This window comes from Carcharhinus amblyrhynchos, chromosome 17, assembly GCF_965287045.1.
Source record: "Carcharhinus amblyrhynchos chromosome 17, sCarAmb.v2.hapA, whole genome shotgun sequence".
Lineage (NCBI taxonomy): Eukaryota > Metazoa > Chordata > Chondrichthyes > Carcharhiniformes > Carcharhinidae > Carcharhinus > Carcharhinus amblyrhynchos.
Genome location: NC_137340.1, coordinates 32,103,189 through 32,120,574, shown reverse-complemented (window position 1 = coordinate 32,120,574; position 17,386 = coordinate 32,103,189). Strand labels below are relative to the sequence as shown.

General features: G+C 41.2%; 1 protein-coding gene across 1 annotated transcript in view; it reads left to right on the top strand.

Moving 5' to 3' along the window:
* wdr11 (WD repeat domain 11) overlaps positions 1-17,386 on the top strand; it is a 117,387-nt gene that overhangs the window by 17,531 nt on the left and 82,470 nt on the right. Inside the window, exons 3-7 of the mRNA XM_080205739.1 lie at positions 793-946; positions 9,471-9,644; positions 14,019-14,202; positions 14,772-14,937; positions 15,605-15,719. Of these exons, the coding sequence (XP_080061865.1) occupies positions 793-946; positions 9,471-9,644; positions 14,019-14,202; positions 14,772-14,937; positions 15,605-15,719 (793 nt within the window). The remainder of the gene's footprint in view (positions 1-792; positions 947-9,470; positions 9,645-14,018; positions 14,203-14,771; positions 14,938-15,604; positions 15,720-17,386) is intronic.

The window sequence follows — 17,386 nt, the reverse complement described above, 5'->3', positions numbered from 1 at the left end:
GCCAGTTTTACACCAATAGTTACTGTGAAAGAGTTAGAAAGAACAAAACCACTTCTATATTCAATTTAGCTATTTTAAACATCCAGGCCACATGACATCTCTCGCATTATGGATTCCCCATTCCTGCGGGTAAACAACCCCCACCTGTGGGATTCTCCGACCCTCAACATCATAGGACTTGCCAGTCTGTGGGCCTGGTTCTCCATTTCAAACCCGACTGGACCCACCAAATTCCATGCACTTACCTTTTCCCTGGTCTTTCAGGTTCACTGGGCCCTTTTAAACTACCCTGCTTTCTGGCAGTTCTTTGTTTAGAATCCTGAAGATGCTACTGTCACCAGAGGCTAATTCTACATTTCCAAAGTCTATGCAATTATCTTTAAAACTGTGGGTCACAAATATTAATACAGGACCTATAGAATCCTCAATATTTTTCAACATACTTGCTGTTAAACTCTTGTAGCATAGTGTTGGTGATGTTGGAGGATCCTATTAGGTGAATGTATTAATGCTTATTGTTCTGAACAGGTAGTTTCATGTAGAGGTATTTCAGGCGCTGACTCTAACTGGCATTTTCCGCCTAGCGTGTTTGCTTTTAATCTGTTGGCCTTTGCTTTAGTGCTTATTGGACCTATGTTTAATGGTTAACAAGTTTGAATTAAATTCTGATGAATTACATACCCAATATGTTCAAACTCACCTGTTCTACAGATGCTGATTGAGGCACTATATTTCTAACATTTTTCAGGGTTTTTTTTTGCCTAATTCTAGGGTCTGCTTTAATTTGAGCAGGTAAAGTGGGCTAGAGAAAACTACCACCACAGTATTGGCTCTCCCTATTCCCTGCGTCTGGCATCTGCAGACACCGTAGGAAAGATCATTGTTTGGGATGTGGCTACAGGAGCAGCTCGTTGTGAGATTCAGGAATACACCAAACCCATTCAAGGTAAGCATCATGGTAAAAGGCAGCAAGCGTGGTGTGGTGCAAACTTTGTAAGCTCTATGTAAGTACAGTATGATGATGCTGTCGTGGAGTATTCTCTGTTGCTGATCTTTGTAGCTAGCTTCAGAAGTTCAAATCGAGAATCTATGCAACAGGAAGCATTTCATTTTAAGTGCTTCTGCTATGTCTCACTATTTTTTTTGTTTGAGTCACTAATCTGAGGGCTTACATTTTGAAGTCTGTTTTAGTGAACTTGTAACACTCCAGAGGAAGCCAAGTACTCCATTTTCCAGTAGGCCCAAGGGTTCTGGCACATGTGTTGGTGACAAGTCATGAATGCTCAGTTTTGGGTGTTTTGATAGCTGCAGGATTGAGCAGTGCATCTGTGTAGCACAAAAACACCAATTATGGGACCCAGTTTGGCGCAATAACAAGCGGAGTACTGGGACACAGAGAAGGAACCCAGAGAGGGAGACTGCTGCTGGAAACTATTAGAAAGATAAACCAGCAAGTTTTTGGGGCGGTGTGAGGCTGAAAAGAGGCTGCAAGCAGCACAAGTGCCCCTGTTGGCTGGCTGCAGATATTGAGGACTTGGGAGGTGTCCTGGAGAGCCGAAAAGGCAGCAGCAAGTTGGTAACTCCGTGCTATGGGCCCTTGGGGCAAAATAACCTTTAAGAGTAGTGGTGTTCTGCTCTGCATGGCTGAAGAGCTGAAGTTATGCCCATGAGTCAGTGGCAATCTTGAGAAGCCAGTGGAACGTAATCATCAGGATCTGAGCAGTCGTTAAAGAAATCCAAGTTGGAGTGACATTTGGAAGGAATTCAGAAGCTAGAGCTTTGAAAGCGAAGACTTGAAACCCTTCAGGAGGGAAACAGATTTTTAATGAGATTGGATTACTCTCAGAGGGCACTGATATCTGGGTGGATTGCTGAGAAATCTGTGGGATCTGTCTTGATTGTATCTATGATGTGGAGATGTTGGCATTGGACTGGGGTAAAAACAGAAAGAAGTCACACAACACCAGCTAAAAGTCCAACAGGTTTATTTGTCGCAAATGTCACAAGCTTTCGGAACAGGCTATCCCTTCATCAGGTGGGTGGGAGTTCTGATCATAATGAATGGCAGAACAGGTGCGAAGGGCCGAATAGCCTCCTCTTGCTCCAATGTTTCTATGTAAGACCTATGCTCTAGAGGTTGTACTCCCTTTAGCCTGCTGTACTTATGTTGCTCGTATTTATATGACAGGATGGAAGATTGTCCAGTTCACAAAGTGAGTCAAATCTAGCCAGTTAATGTCCCATTAAGGACTGCTGATTAGCAGTAAAGTGCATTTAAAAGTCATCAGTCGTGCCATCAAGTGGCACCCAATCACTTGTAAGTAGCTCACCGATGGCGCAGTTCAGGTCCTACTAGAACCACTTAGATAATTGGTTTATCAAAAAAAATCATCATGCGACGTGTTGAGTTGTGATGACAATATGAGTAATCATAATTCATAACAATTATATACAATCATTAAAAAATAACGTTTTCAGAATTATGAACATTTCACTATGCAATGTTATTATACAGAATAAAAATATAAGGCCCACTGCACTTTGCACTTTATATTAAAATCCATAGATCATATGTTATCAAGTTGAATTCCTGTTGAATTTTGAGTCATTTACACACTGTGAGTTTTATGCAGTAGGGCGTTTGGGCTGTCTCATAATCTATTCATTTTGTATCTTTGTGGAATGGTGGCTTCTCTCCTTAATTCCATTGACTTGGCTGCAGATTTCATCACAAAAAATAACAAAATTAAATTTGGGTCAAAGGGAAACATATCCTTTGATAGATTCACCTGATGTTGACAACATCTCGTTCTATATCGTATTTCTAATGTAACAATGTGTCTGGAGGTGCTTAACAGAAGTGGTTTCAATGAAAACATTATTAACACTGAAGGATAGAAAGAGACATCAAGATGGATAATCAAAAGCTTGGTCGTTGAGATAGGTTTTAAGGAGGATCTTGAAGGAAGACAGTGAAAAGTAGAATGGTAGAGAGGTTTAGGGAGGGAATTCTGGAACCTTGCGCCTTGGTGTCTGAAAGCTAATATTGACTGCTAATAGAGGAGCAACTAAAATTAAGAATATGCAAGAGGCCAGAATCATAGAATGGATGCAGCAAAGAAACACAGTCCTTCATGACCGTGCTGGCTTTCTGCAAGAACGACTCACCCTGTCATTTCCCAGGAGCCCTGACATTTTTTGCCCCTTCAGATAATGATTCAATTCCCATCTGAATCTGATGTCTGAATTTGCCTCCAGCACAGTTCCAGGGAGAAAATGACAAACCCCTTTTGATGCATGAGAAAAGTTTTCTTCATGTTGCCATTGCTTCCCAAATCTGTGCCTTCTGGTCTCTGATCATTCCACTAATGGGAACAGCCTCTCCCCATCTACTCAGTCCAGATCCCTCATGAGTATGAATACTCCCATCAAATCTCCCCTCAACCCTCTCCTCTCGTAGAAGAACAACCCCAGCTTCTTCTGAATTCTAATATCCTCTAAATCGAAGTCCCTTAACCCGGGAACCATTCTTGTGAATCTTTTCTGTACCCTGTCGAATGCCGCCACGTTGTCGAGTCACAAAGTTGTGGATACATGCTCCACTTTAGTGGCCTTAGCACATAAGCTAGGTTGACGTAACAGCAATATGGAGGGAATGTTGCACTGTTGGTGGTGCCAATTTTTGGGTATGAAGTGCAGCACTTTTAAGAGCTGCTTTCAAACTGCTGTAAATAAAGGCAAAAGGCTGCAGAAGCTGAAAATCTGAAATAAAAACAGATTGAAACTGACCATGACTAAACGATTCTTATAAATAGCTCTTTCCAAGGGACTGCACTGGTACAATGATCTTTTTGCACTGTAAGGTTTTAAGTTCAATCTCTTCCGTTACCTATCCACTGCTTGCTGGTCCACATCTGAGGCATTCAAGTCAGGCGACACTTATCTACACAAGAAAGCCAGATACAATCTAAGGAGATCCATCAAAGATGCCAAAAGACAATACAGACCAAGTTAGAGTCCCAAGCTAGCCACACAGACCCCCGTCGACTATGGCAAGGTCTGCAAAACATAACAGGCTACAAGATAAAGGCATGTAAAATCGACAGCTGCAACGCACCTCTCCCTGATGAGCTCAGTGCATTCTACGCCCATTTTGAACAAGAGGTCAGCGAGAGCACGCCCTTTACCCTGGAAGCTCTGGATGAATCTGTATCTGGGATCACCATTGCAGATGTCAGAGCAGCTTTCTTGAATGTCAACCCACGGAAAGCAACTAGCCCAGATGTGTTCCCGGACATGCACTCGGACCCTGCACGGATCAGCTGGCAGAGGTATTTATAGACATCTTCAACCTCTCTTTACAACAATGTGAGGTCCCTATCTGCTTCTTGGACGACCATCATCCAAGTACCGAAGAAAAACCAAGCAGCATGCCTTATTGACTGTCGGCTGGTGGCTCTGACATCCGTTATTATGAAGTGCTTTGAAAGGTTAGTCATGGCACAAATCAATTCCAGCCTCCTGGACTCCCTGGATCCACTACAGTTTGCCTGCTGCTGCAACAGGTCCACAGCAGACACTATTTCCCTGGCCTTGCACTCAACGCTGGAACACTTAGATAGATGTCAGACTCCTATTTATTGACTACAGCTCAGCCTTCAACACGAATCTCATCTCCAAATTCTGTGGCCTGGGCCTCGGTACTCCCTCTGTGACTGGATCCTGAACTTCCTAACTCACAGACCACAATTAGTGAGGATAGGTGACAGTTCCTACTCCACGATTATCCTCAATACTGGTGCCCCACAAGGCTGTATTCTCAGTCCCCTATTATACTCCTACACTTATGACTGTGGCCACATTCCCCTCCAATTGGATTTTAAAGTTTGCTGATGAAACCACCGTGGTGTGTTGGATCCAAAAATGACGAGACAGATTACAGGAATGAGATAGAAATCTGGTGAACTGGTGTGACAACAATAATCTCTCCCTCAATGTTAACAAAATGAAGGAGATTGCATTGACTTCAGGAAGCATAAGGGAGGACATGCCCCTGTCTACATCAATGGGGACGAAGTAGAAAGGGTTGAGAACTTCAAGTTGTTAAGTGTCCAGATCAACAACAACCTGTCCTGGTCCCCCCCATGCTGACACTATAGTTAAGAAAGCCTAGCAAAGGCTTGAGTTTATCAGGAGGCTAAGGAAATTTGGCATGTCAGCTATGACTCTCACCAACTTTTACAGATGCACCATAGAAAGCATTCTTTCTGGTTGTGTCACAGCTTGTAAGGCTCCTACTCTGCCCAAGACCACAGGAACTACAAAAGGTTGTGAATGTAACCCAATCCATCGTGCAAACCAGCCTCCCATCCATTTGACTCTCTACATTTCCCACTGCCTTGACAAAGCAGCCAGCGTAATTAAGGATCCCAGGCATCCCAGACGTTTTCTCTTCCACCTTCTTCCTTCGGGAAAAAGATACAAAAGTCTGAGGTCACGTACCAACCGACTCGAGAACAGCTTTGTCCCTGCTGCTGTCAGACTTTTGAATGGACTTACATTGCATCAAGTTGATCTTTCTCTACACCCTAGCTATGACTGTAACACTATATTCTGCACTCGCAAAGATATTTTGGCCTTGGAGGGAGTGCAGAGGAGGTTTACTAGGCTGATACCGGAGTTGAGGGGGTTGAGCTATGAGGAGAGGCTGAATAAACTGGGCTTGTACTCGTTAGAGTTTAGAAGAATGAGGGGAGATCTCATTGAGACGTATAAGATGATGAATGGGATGGATAGGATAGAGGTGGAGAGACTCTTCCCGCTCAAAAAAGACAGTAGGACTAGGGGGCACAGCCTCAAGATAAAAGGGGGGCGGTTTAGAACGGAGTTGAGGAGGAACTTCTTCACTCAAAGGGTGGTGAATCTCTGGAATTCTCTGCCTGTTGAAGTGGTGGAGGCTGCCTCGCTAAATATTTTTAAGACGCGGGTTGATGGGTTTTTGATAAGAGAGGGGATTAAGGGTTATGGGGAGAAAGCGGGAAAGTGGACCTGAGCAGCGACAGATCAGCCATGATCTTATTGAATGGCGGGGCAGGCTCGAGGGGCTAGATGGCCTACTCCTGCTCCTATTTCTATTTCTTATTTCTATTTCTTAGGATAGCAGGACTAGAGGACACAGCCTCAAGATAAGGTGGGGGGGCAGTTTGGATCGGAGTTGAGGAGGAACTTCTTCACTCAAAGGGTGGTGAATCTCTGGAATCCTCTGCCCATTGAAGTGGTGGAGGCTACCTCGCTGAATATATTTAAGTCACGGGTGGATAGATTTCTGATAGATGGGGGAATTAAGGGTTATGGGGAGAAAGCAGGAAAGTGGAACTGGTCCACTTCAGATCAGCCATGATCTTATTGAATGGCGGGGCAGGCTTGAAGGGCTAGATGGCCTACTCGTGCTCTTATTGCTTATGTTCTTATGTTCTTGTTTCCTTCTCTATGAACAGTATGTTTTGTCTGTATAGCATGCAAGAAACAATACTTTTCACTATTTGTTAATACATTTGACAATAATAAATCAAATCAAATCCTTGCTGGCTATTTTTTAGTAAACTTTGAAAGACAAAGTTCTGTATAATTTCTCCACACTGATCCACACTGTGTACATGATAAGTTTGTTGCAACTTGTGAATTACTGACTGACACCGACAAACATCATCATGCTGCCATGTATGTTCTCAAGTAATTTCCTTATCAATATCAGGTGAATATCAGCAGTCGGTATTCTGCAACCTTGGGCTGGACCGATGAGAACCATTTATAGCAAAGGCATTGTGGCATTTATTTCTTTTGTATTTACCTATGCATTGTTACGATTAGAGACACCACCACCTTCCAAAATGCACTCTGACAAACATCAGCAAGGTTGTCGGGGACACAAATCAATCACGTGGCCTAAAAGATTGCAAACAGTTGGATCATTAGTGAATGAAGACAATATGCCCATACCGTCCCAGCTTTTGAGCCTGCTGCCCGAACAAAGCTTCAAACACAATGCAGACTCCACCCTAGCTTGCATCAGAACTTGAGTGTCAAGTTTCCCACCTGCATACTCTGTTCGCAGTCTTTTCCAGTTACAGCCAGGATATTTGAAATGAGGGAGAAGGTTGTGCTTTTTTTTGGTTGCTTTATTATGATTTTGTCTGCATCTTTTGATGTTTTTATATTTACTCTCAGTACTTCTCTACTTTTCCTGCCTGTTTGGATGTACAAGTCACATTAATTATTTTTAAACTCTCCACTGACTTTCCTTTAAGCACAATGAACAGAATTGGAAGAATGCTGAGATCTCAAAGGCTTCTCAGAAGGTTAGACATTGGGGCTATGAAGAGAATTGAAAACAAGAATGAGCATTTTGGATTTGAGGAGTAGGTGTAGGTCAGCAAGCACAAGTTGATGGCTTAAAGAGACTTGGAGGGAGTTAAGATACAGGCAGGAGATTTTGGAAGAGCACAGGTCTGCGAAGGGTGAAAGGTGGGCAGCCAGCCAAGAGAGCATTGGAATAGACAATTCTAGAGATAACAAAGGTACGGTTGAGGGTTTAACAGCAGATGAGCTGAGTGCTGGGAATTAGGTGATATTACGGAGGTGGAAGTAAATTTTGCTCATTCCCCCATACTGTCTCCTTTGGTTTACCATCCATTTTTTCTTTGCAGGTGTGAGAAGCAGCTTGCGGCATTTCTACATGTTGATGCTATATAAATACAAATTGTCAAAATAATATTCAAGATGATCAATGTCAATCAATAACCAGACTAAATTCTAAACTTCCAAAGTCTAGAGTAATAGTAAATCCTTTTATCGCTTTACTATTTACCATTTTGGACCTGGTCTTCTTTGTGGGACATAAAATATTTTCATTTGTGAAGAATAAACTATCTGAATTATGGTTTTAGTCAATAGATGTTGTCCCTACGGTTGGATTTATGAGACTAGTCGAACATTTATCTTGTTATTCGGTGAAATATGTGTAGATAATCAAGTAATATGTTTGACTGAGTTTTAGCAGATTATACTGTTGACAAATTATGGAGTACTGAAATTGATCAACAGGCTTTTACTACAACATTCAACTGAAAACGCTTGACATGATACAAAATTCTATTGATGATACCCTGGGTCCAGAAGTCAGGCAGCACTTGAAAATCCATGTAAAACCATGTTGTGCAAATACAGTGCTATTACTTGTTCCGTTTTGGTGAATTGGGATTTTTCGTATCACATTTATACTTGTGAATTGCTACTTGTAGACTTCACGGAGGCCTTATTGTAAAATCATCAGCATGAAACATCTCAAGCAAAGGACTGGTTTCGTCTTGAACTATGTTTGAATGCCCCACTGAGGCATAGAATTAAGGTGAGAGGGAGAGATACAAAAGTGTCCAGAGGGGCAGTTTTTTCACACAGAGGGTGGAGAGTGTCTGGAAAAAGCTACCAGAGGTAGTAGTAGAGGCGAGTACAATTTTGTCTTTTAAAAAGCATTTGGACAGTTACATGGGTAAGATGAGCATAGAGGGATATGGGCCAAATGCAGGCAATTAGGATTACCTTGGGGGTTTAAAAAAAAAGGGTGGTATGGACAAGTTGGACCGAAGAGCCTGTTTCCATACTGTAAACCTCAATGACTCTACAACTGAGAGACCTGGGTCCAAAATGGGAAATGGTGAAGTAGTAAAAGGATTTAACATTACTCTAGACTTTGGAAATTTAGAATCTAGGCAGGTTGTTGATGAATTGACATTGTCCAAAAAACAACATGATATTTCATGAATGCACAATAGAAATGCTTTTGAGCACTTACAGCTGCATTATGCACATTTCCTATAAAAGGTATGCTATGCTGGAAATTTAATAACCCTGACAACAAAGCCTAATTTAGCAGATCTCTGACATTCAGCTGCTCTTTGCTTTCAATTTCACAGTAATATGTAACAGATATTTCTGTACATTTTATATTTTTGGGTGTGGTGGAAAGGAAACAGTTAATTAGTTGGCATTGTATTATTAACCCCTTGAGATAAGTTGTTTTTGATAATCAGCTCATGAAGTGATAAGTAAAGAAAACTACACACTGAAGTAATTAACAGCTGTATGTTTCTTTTTAATTAAAAGCTTACGATGGAAAATACACTTGGATTGAAGAGTGATGATCTTGTAAATATATGAATTAATGATGGATTTCTCCCTGTTTGACACTGTACGTTTTACAATAAATAAGGCATATTTACTCATTAGCCTGATATGTAGTCAAACCAGGTCCAAAAGGTGTTGGCACGCTGAATGGTTGTGCCTCTATATGATTTTTTTTTAATTGCTTGATTAAATCATATTCTGTCTTGCTTAAAGATCATCCACGTTTTTGTTCTCAAGCCAAAAGGAAACACTATTACTAACATTTTCTGTTTCCTTCTTGCGAATAGACATGGAGTGGCTGTGGAACCAGGATGCCTCTCGAGACCTTCTGTTAGCGATTCATCCACCAAACTACATCGTTCTTTGGAACGCAGATACTGGTACCAAACTGTGGAAGAAAAGTTATGCAGAAAATATACTTTCCTTTTCGTTTGATCCCTTTGAGCTATCAAATCTAGCATGTAAGTTGATCCCTCTTTCTGCTTAAATGGAAAGTATGAATGTGAAGGTATTCATTTAGCAAGGCAGGATTAAAACTTGGCTTGTTCTTACAGTGTAACAACCTATCTATGATTACAGTAATTTCTGTAGAAGAATTCATGATACACAATCTACTGCACTTTGAATAATTTGCAACAACTGAAATGTGGATTAAATTTTGAGCCCTGAGGGGTTATAGAGGGTATCACTATCTTGGGAGAGGTATGGGGAAGAGGCAGGTGAATGACACTGTGACGATGCTTATTTGGAGAGCCGCTGTAGACACGATGGGTCAAATGACTCCTTCCATGCCTTATTGATTCTATGATTCGACAAGAAATAAGCTGCAAGTTTATTCTTCTATATGCCTTTAACAGGTTTAAGAACTGTTTGTCTCTGAATGATTCAGTGTATCGAATAGTTAAGGTGTTGTAAACATTTGACTGTGTGGTAAAACATATCTGTTTCTGGTTTTGCAACTGCACAGGATTTGGTGAGAAATGTAAAAACGGTTGAGAGTTCAGCCATGTGTAGTGTGTGTAATCTTTACAACAAAAAGGTACTAGTAGGCTATTTTTCAAAAGAAAAGCCTAAAGATGTTGACCTTATAGAACTCAACTGTAAAATATTCTTTGCTGCTGTGCTTTGAGACCAGAAATTGCCCCCATAATGTGATGTGCACTTCATGGCAACATTGCAATTCTTAAGGCTGATAGGAATATTTTCTATTTTATCTCTTAAGTCAGTAGTAATGGCCTTCTGCTTGATCCTGTGTGACTCGCCTACTTCTGTATTAGATTAGTTTATTTATTAATGTCACATTAATGTAGGCTCACATTAACACAGCAATGAAGTTGCTGTGAAAATCCCCTGTTCGCCACACTCCAGCGCCTGTTCAGGTACACTGAAGGGAAATTTAGCATGGTCAATGCACCCAACCAGCCCGTCTTTTGGACTGTGGGAGGAAACCCACGCAGAGGTGGGGAGAACGTGCAGGTTCCACACACTGACCCAAGCTGGGAATCAAACCCAGGTCCTTGGCCCTGTGAGGCAGCACTGTGCCGCCCTTAATGAGGAACAGAACTTCTGTTCCAATTTTCATGCCCAATTCTCAGTCAGCCCCTATTGTACCTCATCTCTGATATTTGTCAGTGTGTCCGTTACTGTATTTTTTATCAGTGATGCTCCTAATTTAGGCAGCCTTGTTTTCTATCACTTTCAGTGCCTGATCAGCATTCCAAGGCTGACATATGCTACACTTGCTACTCTGAAACTAGGTGTGGAATTTGTTATGCAGCGCAGCACAATGTGAACACTGGAAATGGTGTATCATTGGATCTTGGGCTGAACCCGGTCAGAAAAGAGCCCTGTGCTTGTGTATTTATTTTGTGCTACTTTGGTCTACATATAATGATTAAAATGAAGCAGTTCAATTATTCGTGCATCCCCTACATAAGGCACTTATTTTAAAATATTGGGACCATTGCGTTAGCAAAGCAACTGAAGTATTACAAAAAATAATTTGAACTGTATTCACCAAAGTCTGGTTCTGAAATAACATACCTTGCGATAAGTAATTGGATCGCTTGAACCCTTTGTAAGCTAACTACAAAGTCTTTATGGTAGACGAGCTTCCCAAAGTACCAAAAACTTAAAAGCTAGGGAACTTTTTGCATTTGTATAAATACATTTGCGTGCAGCTTTTTCCTGGCTGAGCTCAGTTATAGATCCAGGATGTGTATTTTTCACAATAATGCTACTTTTCACAGTGCAGATGGCAATCTACATCTACTTGTCTAAGTGTTTGGAAGATTTTTTTAAACTTGCATGTTTCCTGCCTAAGAAATGCCTTGGTGGATTTAGCCTTGAGGAAAAGGGGGAATTTCACAGTAACTTCGTTGCAGTGTTAATGTAAACCTTACTTGTGACTAATAAATAAACTTTACTTTAAAATGGGTTAAGGTGATAATGTTACAATTGGGGAGCATCTCTGGAATAGTGATCATAATATTGTAAGGCTTACTGGAAGGGCAAGAACAATATAGAATAAAAATACTTGATTGGAAAAGGGCTACTTTAAGTGAATTGATGGACCTGGTCCAGATAAATTGGAGGTAAAGGCTGTCGGGCAGAAATGTCATGAAACAATGAATCACCTTTAAAGTGGGGATATTTTAAGTGCATGTTTCCTACATTGCAACAGCGACTACATTTCAAATACACTTCAATGGCTGTAAAGCAGTGATTGTGAAGAATGCTACACGAATGCAAGTTTTTCTTGCACTCTACATACATTGCTGCATGGAGAAAGGGAGGGCAACTAATAGTGTGGTGAATACAGTTCAGTTGCAGCCTTCAAAAGAATCGGGTTACTGGAAAAAAATTGTAGGGACACGGGGAAAGCATGGAGTAGTGCAACTAACTGAGTTGCTCAATGAAAGAACTGGTGCAAACGCAATGGCTGAATGCTTCTCCTGTCATGTTGTAACAATCCAAGGCCTGAATTAATACCATGAAGACGTGTTCAAATCGCAGTATGGAGGCTGGTGAATTTAATTTCAATTAATTAAGTAAAATGTGGAACAAAAGGTTAGTATCAGTGATAAAATGGGGAACAGAAAGCTAGTATCAGTGATGGTGATTGGATTGCAATAGAAACCCCATCTCTAAAGTCCTTTAGGAAAGGAAATCTGCCTTGCTTTCATGATTTGGCCTCTACATGACTCCAGACCTACAATGTCATTAACTCTTAACTGCTTTCTGGAATGACCTAGTAAGCTACCTGGTTGCATTCAAGAAGTTGGCTCATTGCTGTTTTTACAAGGCCACTTGGGGAAGGAAAACAAATGCTGGCCTTACCAGCAAAGCCCACATCCTCTGCATGCCAGACAATTTCTGTAGAGCAAGGACTCACATCGTTGACAGGGCAGAACTTTATGTTCTCCCAAGGCGGGTCTGAGGTGGCATCGTAAAATCAAATGAACGGGAGTTCCCCTTGGAAACTCTTCAGTCCAAACACAGACTCAATTTCATGCTTGGGCAGACAAGGCTTCAGGTGAGAAATCAGCCCTTATAGCTCTTATATGGTCACTTATATGGTACTGTGTGCAGTTTTGGGCGCCGCACCTGCGCAAAGATATTTTGGCCTTGGAGGGAGTGCAGAAGAGGTTTACTAGGCTGATACCGGGGTTGAGCTATGAGGAGAGGCTGAATAAACTGGGCTTGTACTCGTTAGAGTTTAGAAGAATGAGGGGCGATCTCATTGAGACGTATAAGATGATGAATGGGATGGATAGGATAGAGGTGGAAAGACTCTTCCCGCTCCTATGTCTTATGTTCTTATTAATGGTCTTTTCCTGCTGAGCCTCAATTTTTAGGCTAGCGGGAGTGGGTGCGAATAGGGTGAGAGGGAACCAGAGGGGGGAAAAACCTTTCTCCATCTGCAGCAGGAAGGAGGATGGAGGAGGGAGGTGGGGGTGCCTCAATCAGAGTTGGGGCGCCCTCCTTTCCAGGACCTTGGAGTGCCGGGCCTCCCGCCCTCCCATATACCCAGCTTACTCCTCAATGCTGCAATCATCCTCTTCCCTTCCCTTCCCTACCCTCCCACCACTTCCCTACCCTCCCATCTTTCTAATGGTCCCGGAACTTAGTTCCAGGCAGAGCACTGCGGCGTTGTGCGTGGGTTCGCAAGCTGTCAACCAATTTGTCCAGCAGGACTTCCTTCCAAGGGTGGGCACCCACTCCCAGTCAACTGATATTTGAGCAACTGACACTTTCTCGCCACTGAAAACCATTTTCAAATTAATTTAAAAGGCTGCAGCGCAGACATGAAATTAAACCTATTTTTTATGTTTCCAGGCTATGTGACAGAATATATTTTGCAGGATGTGTTTAATGTTAAACATGTTGCTGTGAAGACAGCCCATTGTATTTGGTGTTCCAAGTTGCTGTGCTTTAGCAAATAGCACATAACCTAACTTTTAGCACTGATGGAGTTGCATCTACTGGTGAAAGGCAACGAGTGAAGACTAAGTGTTTCTCTGCAGAGAAGAGACATTAATTGGGAAATTGTCATGACCTTTTTGTTTTGCTGATCTCTTGGTGGCTAGCTAGACAGTATATTATCATTTTTAGGTAAAATATCTTGCATTAAAACTGAATAAGGAAACAAAAATTGAAGAATGTTCAGGGCTATAGGTAGAAGGTGGGTAATGCACAAAATGAATTGTTCATTCAGGTAGTGCAGACACGATGGGTCAAATGCTATCGTCTGAGCTGTAACAATTAACTGCTTATTAAGAGATTTCCAAACTTTTTTAAACTGCAATTTATGTTCCATTGTCTCCTGTTTGTAGTGCTGACCAGTGAGGGTATAGTGTTTGTCTCAGATTTTTCACCATCCAAAGCTCCCAGCAGTTCAGGCAAGAAGGTTTACATATCAAGTCCTCACTCAAGTCCTGCCCACACAAAACCAGCAGCTACTGGAGCCAAGAAAGCCTTAAACAGAGTGAAAATCCTCATTACTAATGAAAAGCCCAAGTAAGTCGCATTTTAAGTTAAAATGTTACATTTTGCAGGCTCCAATTATGATTTGCTCTTTTAGTGAGAGAAGATGTATTTGCTGTAAAGTCCCCCTCTCCTCATAATCTTGTATTCTTAGTTTGATTACCCCAGCACTAATATCACTGACATCAGTGAGCTCAGCATAAGTAAAATTAGAACTGCCCTATATAATCCTCAAGTTTAATTTTTTAACAGTATTTAGCAATACCTCATGCATGATTAAAAATGTGTATTTTGGAAAGCTGAAGAAAAACATCAGTCCTCAATAATTAATCTATTTTTAATGACATGTATTTACAATTATATATGTTATCCCCAATTGCATTGAGTTTTTTTTCCCTAAAGGTTTCCTACATCTGGCTAGACTTATTAAATTAAGACAAAATATTGATCCAGTTTGTATATTAATTTTATAATGTTTCAGCAAGATTTCTGACAGTGATCCCACTACTTCCAAACAAAAATTAAATCACGTTTTACTTTTAGCATACAGTAATAGTTTCTGTTATCATGCTTGTTTATTATTCACCTGATTTTTTTTTCAGTGCTGAGTCAGTAACTTTGAATGACTGCCTGCAATTGTCCTATTTGCCATCTAAGAGGAACCATATGCTGCTACTGTATCCCAGAGAAATCCTAATCCTTGACTTGGAAGTAAATCAAACAGTGGGCATAGTTGCTATTGAAAGAACAGGGGCTCCATTTCTACAGGTAACTAACTCTACCCTCCTACTGACATTGTTATGTTCAGAATGACTACAGAATGATTTAACTACTGCAAAATAAGTCTTTTGAGATATTAAGAATTAAGTTGGAATTGGCAGTATATGTTGTATTGAAACCTGATAGATAAAAGGAAAAGAAAGCTTCCACATCTGGATTATAATCCAGAAAGTGCATCCTCGTAGACATAATTAAAAATCAAGACTGAAGTGAGAATCTGATGATTATATGGTAGGCAATATTTTTAAATTGTAAGGGATTGCGTACTAGCTAAGTTTAATTATTGCGTTTTTGAGATTGAGTTGAACTTCGTAGTCGTTGAAAATATCTGCCTTGAATTTATTTCATGCATCCTGCCAGTGTAATCAATGTTTCAGTGGTTATGACGTGAGAACCTGTAATAATTCCATTTGACTCTTTCCTGATAACAGATACTGCAGTCGAGATTATGGCAAATATTAGATGCAACTAAAATCACTATTTATAGTTTTGCTATTGAGTATCTAGAGTACTAAAACCCATTGTGCTGTGTTTTCCTGCAATATTTTCAGATCATGCGCGTGATTTATGTGAAATTCTAGCACACACTAGTTCTAGTATTCTTGCATTTAAATACAATGATGTTTTCGAAGAATTTACTGTCTTTCTGTCCTAGGTCATTCCTTGCCGCCAACGAGATGCTTTATTTTGCCTTCATGAAAATGGCTGTATTACACTAAGAATCCGTCGAGCAAATTCCAATGCACAGACTCTCTCCAGTGAAGAGCAGGGTGAGCATGTATGCCAACCAGTCAGTAACTGATTAATTAACAACTTGCAGATTATTCTACTGTAGTTATAATCAGGATTGACTGCAATCAATATGGTGGGTATATTGAATTCAGTCAGTGTTTAGGCATCTGTCAACCTTAGCAGATGATAGACTGTGCTTAAGGTGGGTGTTATTTCCGTATTGAATATCATGTGTTGTGGCTGTAGAGGCCAGTTGGTGACTGGCAGTCCCTTCCGCAGCTGGCACAGTTAAATAGTGTTGGCCTGATTCCAATTACTCTTTTCCACGGTCTGGTCATTTCTCTTGACCTCTGTTTTTTCCATGTCCTTCCTTTTTTCCATGTCCTTTTTTCCATGTCCTTCCTTGTTGCTTGTCTCCAGGCATCCCAACTAGCAGCGAGGACTTCCCATACATCAACTCCGGTCATTGAAGCCTCACTTGTTAACATCCTTGTGTCACTAACATAGGCAGTCTGTTTGTCTTGTGCCAATAACAAGCATGCTATTTCTTTGAGGATGAGGAAGTGGTCCATTTAGCCCTCAACCCAGCCAATGGAGTCACTGCTGACTCAAAAGGGCAGACGTGCTGGGGATCCCTATACACTGATATATTTCTATGTTTATCACTTTGGCCTGACCATTTCATCTGAGGCATCAGAGGTGGAAGCTGTTCAGTCACTTTTCTTTACTTACATAAGTTGTCCATGCTTCACTACTCTAAAGGAAGGGTGATGAGATCACAAACTTGGTGCAGACAAAGCTTTACATTTTCTGTTAGTTTGCTGTTGGTCCACACTCAATTTCTCCACTTTGACGTGACAGCGGCAGCCCGGGCAATTCTGGTGCTGAATTTGGCATCAAGGAGCAGATTGCTGGGAATGGTTGATCCAAGCTGCATGAAGCTGTCGATGACCCCCAGAGTGAGGTTATCAGTATTGATGGAAGGCGGAGTCTCCATGTAGTGGTCTGTAACTTTGGTCTTTCTGATGCTAATTGTCAGTGCAAACTGCTTGCAGGCCTGGGAGAAATGATCTGCAAGCAGTTGCAAATGAACCTCAGTATGGATGTCAGCGTCGCATCATCAGTGATACAGCAACTCACAAACTAGGACATTATATACTTTGGCCTTGGTGTGCAATCTTGCCAAGTTAGTTCTGGTATGCACATAGACACCCTCATTTCAGTCGCTGAAAGTATACAATAGCAGCATGGGGAAAGATATTCCAAGGAGTATTGGTGTCAGGATGTAGCCCTGCTTTACCCTGCAGGAGGACCTTGAAATCCTCTGAAGATACTCTATTGAAACTACAAAACTGTGCTTGTTCTTGTGGAAAGAATCCAGGTGCGTGGCCCATTTTCCGTAACCGTTTAAAGAGTCCATCTCCGCTGTCAAGATCAAGGGCCTTGGTGATGTCTATGAAGGCAGTGTGAAGTGGTTTTGGCACATTTCCTGTAATTGCCAAAAGTATAAAATCATGTTGATCTGCCAGCTTCCTGTAGCCACACTGAGACTCAGGATAGATGTTTGATACTGGGGTCTGCAATCTGTTCAGAGAAACACTAGCAAAGACTTTCCCCACTATACTTAACAAGGAGATGTCTTGGTAATTGTTGCTATCACTGTGATCCCTTTTGCTTTTTATATAAGGTGACTATTTTTGCAGCA